At 50.2% G+C, this 6,000-nt stretch overlaps 1 protein-coding gene across 4 annotated transcripts in view; it reads left to right on the top strand.

Moving 5' to 3' along the window:
- Nucleotides 1-299: 299 nt before the first annotated feature.
- Nucleotides 300-6,000, top strand: part of DOCK8 (dedicator of cytokinesis 8) — a 232,552-nt gene continuing 226,851 nt past the window's right edge. For 3 of the 4 annotated variants that reach the window (XM_043566149.1, XM_043566153.1, XM_043566152.1), the window contains exon 1: nucleotides 355-476. In XM_043566149.1, the coding sequence (XP_043422084.1) occupies nucleotides 424-476 (53 nt within the window). In that variant the 5' untranslated portion in view covers nucleotides 355-423. Of the gene's footprint in view, nucleotides 477-6,000 lie in introns of all 4 variants that reach the window. The other variant, XM_043566150.1, reaches the window with a different exon arrangement.

Here is a 6,000-nt window from a genome sequence, read left to right as displayed (position 1 = left end):
TGCCCTCGCGCGCTGGCAGCTTCGCGGCTCCGGGCGGACGGACTTTCCCGCCTCGCTCAGCGGTCGCCCGGCCCCCCGCCCGCGTGCCCTGCTGCCCGAGGTCAGGGCCCCCGCCCGCCGGAGCGCGCCGTCGGTCGGAGCATCCGGAGGGCAGTTCCGCGGCGTGTCCACACCCTCTCGCCCGCCGCTCCCTGCGCGCCGGGCCGGGCGCCGGGTGGCTGGGCTCGCCGCCGCCGCCGCTCGAGGCTGGGCCCTCCCCCGCGGTGACTGCAGCGCCGAAGGTGGAAATGCGGAAGTCTGCAGCCCGGACGGACAGATGAGGCTCGCGTCCCGCTCGGCGTGCGCTGCAGCGGCTCCGCGGCGCGTCGGGCCCCCGCCGTCCGCGCCCCGCGCCCCCAGAGGCCGACGAGGCGCGCGCCAGCCATGGCCACGCTGCCGGGCGCAGAGCGGCGCGCGTTCGCGCTCAAGATCAACAGGTAAGGCGCGCCCCGCGGCGCGGTGGACTCGCGGCCGCACCGCCCCAGCCGGCCGAGCGCCGCGGGCGGCGCGGCGGGGTGCACCTGAGACCGCCGCCCCCCCCCCCCCCACGCCGAGCGCCCCCCGAGGCCGCCGCGGTGGGGCAGCCGAGCGCGCGACAGCCCGCTCCTTCCCGACAATCCTGGGCCACCAGCGTCCCTTCCCCGAGCGAGCTCTCGGGCCACCTCCCCAACCCCGCCTCGCCCGCGCTGCCCTCGGGGCCTCTGACAGGTGGCCGCGCGCGGGGGCGCGGGGGCGCGGGGGGGGGCGGTGAAGGGCGCGGGGTTAGCCCTTCGGGGTGCTCGCCGCCCACTCCCTCGTCAACTGCGCCTTCCTTTGAGCCTGCGGTGAGACGGGGCAAGAGGAGAGGCGGTTGAAAGGAGAGTTTTGCCTCTGGGGGCAGCTGCCTTGGGGCTTTGGTTGTGCTGAGCAGGGCGCTTTGCCCTGTGCTTTTACTTCTCCCTAAGAAGTTTGGCTCCTGTGGACATCGCTATTTTTATTCCCTGGTCCGAAGGAGCCTTGAAGTGGAAAAAGTGATTTTTTAAATTCTCCGTTTAAATAAACAGAGAGGAATGGCCTGTGGCTGATATTTTTACATTTACAGCGCTCCGGCAAAGAACTAAGGACAAGGAATCCAACTCACCGTACAATTCCTGGCCAAAATGGCACAAACTACATGCGAGCCCATTTACTGCTCAAAGTTCTCACCGGAGGTGCCCTAACTGCAGTTTTTCCTCCCCGGAAAACTGCTGACAAGTAGTTGGGGCCATGTTCGTCTTGCCCTGAGAAATCCAGACCGTCTGGTTCAAAGATAAGGCGAAACTGGTCCTGAAGGGTCAGCTCATTATTCCCCTGCCCTCCCTGCCGCTGGGACTTGTTATTCTTCTCTCGGCCGAGCGGGTGAAAGGGTGGTTCCACAGGACATTTTTTTGTGCCCATAGTGTGTCAAGAGGTGGAACAGCAAGGAATGAGAAGTACGGAATAATCTGGCGGTAAGGACTTCTAGAGGGTCACCGGGCTTCCTTGCGATTTTGTTTCTGCCTGCTGGAGGGCAGAGGGCAAGTCCTTTCTCTTACCTTAGTATTTCTTCACCTTTAACACGAATTTAATTGTGAATATGTACTGTAGATTAATGTTGGAGGCCAAAAGGTACTAGTTGAAAGGCATGAAGTAGATCAGGGATCTCCCCGTGGGATTTTTTTTTTTTTTTTTTTTTTTTGGATTAGGTTTCATGACTGTTGCAAGCCAGAAAGAGCAATTGATTTCATTTGGAGAATTTGGGAATCCGGCTGAAGTTAGCAATGAAGGTACCGCTTAGCCACGACGGTCCCTCCCTCCCTGTGAATGTTAGGTCAGGAAAATTGTGACTGGGACAGAAAGATGTTCGAAACTGTGGGGTGTGGAGGAGTTAATTCCGGGGGGAGGGGGGGCAGCGGCAGGACCTGCGCTCATCCTAAAAGCGCTCTTGAAAGCAGCAGCGGGGTTGGTGTGGCCGGGCTGGAATCACACGTGCTTGCAGATCGGCTCGCTGCTATAAACCGTGTGACAGTGGGCATGTCGTTTAACCTCCCTAAGCTTTGGTTTCTTTCTGTGTCAAGGGGGATAATCATGATACCTACTTTTTACAACCATTGGGAAGACTGAGTGAAATAATGGGGGCAGAGTGCTCGTAGGGCTTGGCTGAGGGTGTATGTTCCGCGGTGGCTGTCCTCATCGTCATTGCTGTCAGCTCCCATCTTTGTCACCATTGTCTCCGTTGTCACCTTTGAGAGACTAAGGAAGAAGGGGCAGGAAAGAGAGCTGGAGTTGGAGAATTTCCCGCGCAGGGACCACTTTGGGCTGGGTGTGACCATGCCAGTGGCAGGCTAAAGCCGCTTGGGGCGGATGGCCTCGCCCATATGTCTTCTGTCCCCGTGCTGAGATCACCAGACATGCTCAGTGGAACAGAATGTGCGATGCACTCTGAACAAGAAGTGCCTCACTCAAGTTAAATAAAGTAGAAAAGGTTCCCTAATCCTCGGGTAAGAACAAGGATTGGATATTCCTATTCAGGAGGGTTGCTTTCTCTTCTGAGGCATTTGTGTATTGGGCAGAAGAGTTGTAGTTACTGCTCAAAGGAGTTCATTAATAAGGACATATGTGGTATTAATATCATATTAAAACTCACCTTTAGTTGATCGCTTACTGTGTCGCAGAAACTGTGATATGCTTGAGGGATTATATCATTAAATCCTCACAGAAATCTTAGGAGACTCACATGAAATCTCATATGGAAGGGAAATGAAGCCTGGAGATGTAGTTGGCACAAGGCCATACAATTTCAAGGCCAAGAACAGAGCTGAGATTATAAACTACTCTAAAGATTGTACTCTTTTTTTTTTTAATTTTTTAATGTTGTATTTTATTTCTGAGAGACAGAGACAGCACGAGTGGGGGAGGAGCAGAGAGAGAGAGGGAGACACGGAATCCAAAGCAGGGTCCAAGCTCTGAGCTGTCAGCACAGAGCCAGATGCAGGGCTTGAACCCACGAACTGTGAGATCATGACCTGAGCCAAAGTTAGCGTCCCAAGACTGTACTCTTAATTGGGCATGTACCATTTTGATGCCTGAGTCTTAATAATTTCCTTTAAAAGCAAGCAAGGAATTACCTGCTTTTTTAAAAAAATGGCATTTCAGTAGTAGCATTGGCGACCTTTTCTGTATTCTGATTAGTGTTTAAACCACTCAGGTGACATTTTGCAATTTTGAAGTTGGAAAAGAAAATGTTTTCCCTTGTGTGCCTACCCACTATTTTTTAAAAATAGATCAACTTGGAGGTGCCTGGGTGGCCCAGTCAGTTTTGTGTCCAGCTCTTGATTTCACCTCAGGTCATGATCTCACGGCCCATGGGATTGAACCCTGAATCAAGTTCTGTGCTGACAGCGTGGAGCTTGCTTTTGATTCTCTCTCTCGCTCTCGCTCTTGCTTTCTGCCCCTCCCTGCTCTCTGTCTCTCTCTCAAAAAAAGATAAACTTAAAAAGATTAAAAAACAAAATAGATCAACTTGCAAAAGTAAGATGCTGTTGAAATATGGCCATCAGTATATGAAGCATGGTTTCCTGTTTTTTCCCCTTTCTACTCCTAAAGATACAAACTATCCCTTGAAAATATTTGTGGGGTAATTGGAAATATTCAAATCTGATATATTAAAATTTGTGAGGAGCTCAGTTCTACCCACACTGACCTTGAGAAGGAGTGAGCAGGCCAACCGACAGTAGGACAAGAATGTTCTCCACCCTTCCCAAATTCTGTGGCTTCTCGCAAACACCGTCGCCCAGTTTAGGGGCAGGGCTAAAGCGAAACAGGAACCTGGGACTGCCCACCACTGCCCACCCCTCACGATTGCCCTGCCTCTTCCGTACTCTGATGAAGCCTAAATTCCCATATGTTGGAAATCCACATACTGGAGGAGTCCTATCCTATAGGGCTCTTTGTTTTATTCTGAGCTCAAAGTATAATTGTGTGATGTCATTGTATGACTTGTTACGGTTAAACTTTTCTCTAGAGCGCACCTCTCAGGGAGATGTGGGGGGAAAGACCCCCCCACTGAATTTTTCTTTTTTCTTTTTCTTTTTTTTTAATGTTTCTTTATTTTTGAGAGAGACAGGGTGTGAGTGGAGGAGGGGCAGAGAGAGAGGGAGACACAGAATCTGAAGCAGGCTCCATCCAGGCTCTGAGCTGTCAGCACAGAGCCTGATGCGGGGCTTGAACCCACAAGTCGCGAGATCATGACCCGAGCCGAAGTCAGATGCTCAACTGACTGAGTCACCCAGGCGCCCCGGCCACTGAATTTTTCTGAGCTGGAGAAAGTAAAATTTAATTTCATGCAAGTGTCCTGTACTCGGCTTCATTGCAGTGTAACCGTCACTGACTTCCTGTGCACAGAGGAAGACTACGGTAGTTAAGAAATTCACGATCATGTTTGGGATTTTGGTACCTGCTTCTTTCTTTCTTTCTTTCTTTTTAAAAATTTTTAACGTTTATTTATTTTTGAGACAGAGAGAGACAGAGCATGAACGGGGGAGGGGAAGAGAGAGAGGGAGACACAGAATCGGAAGCAGGCTCCAGGCTCTGAGCCATCAGCCCAGAGCCCGACGCGGGGCTCGAACTCACGGACCGCGAGATCGTGACCTGAGCTGAAGTCGGACGCTTAACCGAACTGACCCACCCAGGCGCCCCTGGACACTGCTTCTTTAAATGTCATAGTACAATCCTTGTATTATCAATTACCTTTCTTTTCTTGCTGGCATTTAGTGCTTTCCTAGATTAGAAAAATTAGTACTAATCGTTTGAAATTTCATTAAGTAAAATCTTGGTTTCTTTCAAACAACAGATAGAGAGTTTGGTCACATGTAAAAGCAAAATAAGGACTTTGGATATATAAGAGAGCGAAAAGGCACACGGCAGAAAAAAAACATAAATGATGTTGACATTCAGGTTTGAAAGGAATAAATAATAGAAAATGGCTGTTGTATGGCAGCTACGGGTCTAAATCTTTGCATGTGTAACTCATTCACCCCTGAAAAGTGAAACAGTTATTATCTCCATGTGTAACATGGAGACTGAGCACAGAGAGGTCATAAAAATTGTCCAAAGTTTCAAATCGCTAATGAAGGGCAGGGCTGGAATTCAAATGCAGGTAGCCTTGTTCTAGAATCCTCTAAGTAACATTTATTGATTGCTTCCTATGTGGCAAGCATCGTGCTAAGTGCTTCATATATCTTCATCGCATTGTTGTAGAAAAGGAACAAAATGTTAAGCAAAACAACCATCGTGAGAATGTGATTTTGTGGAAGATAAAAACAAGGAGCTGAGAAAATAGATGGCATTCAAGAATCCCAATACTTTTGGGGCGCCTGGGTGGCGCAGTCGGTTAAGCGTCCGACTTCAGCCAGGTCACGATCTCGCGGTCCGGGAGTTCGAGCCCCGCGTCGGGCTCTGGGCTGATGGCTTGGAGCCTGGAGCCTGTTTCCGATTCTGTGTCTCCCTCTCTCTCTGCCCCTCCCCCGTTCATGCTCTGTCTCTCTCTGTCCCAAAAAATAAATAAAAAACGTTGAAAAAAAAAAAAAAAAAAAAGAATCCCAATACTTTTGAGCCAGAACAAGGTGAAGGTGTGGAGATCTTCCTGAGACGTATTTGCCCTTTTGTCTATGGAGATGACGCACGTGTAGAAATATATGAATAAACGTGCATCTGGAGTGAAACAGTGCCGTTCTTTAGCAGTGACGACAGAGGGGGCATGTTTGTGCTTTCCAGAATCGCTTTGTGTTTTGGACATGTTCTAGACCAATGACCTATCGACGAGGCTTCAGGCAATCCAACTCAGGATTTTGGTCTTTCACGTTCAGAATCATTTTTTTTTCCCAGATTCTTGGGAAAGTTCCACTTTGACCTCAGGCATCAAGTGCAATTGAAAGAACCTTCTGCCAGGGTGAACTTTTCTTC

Source organism: Prionailurus bengalensis, chromosome D4, assembly GCF_016509475.1.
Source record: "Prionailurus bengalensis isolate Pbe53 chromosome D4, Fcat_Pben_1.1_paternal_pri, whole genome shotgun sequence".
Taxonomy (NCBI): Eukaryota; Metazoa; Chordata; class Mammalia; order Carnivora; family Felidae; genus Prionailurus; species Prionailurus bengalensis.
This window is presented reverse-complemented; position numbering and strand designations above follow the sequence as displayed.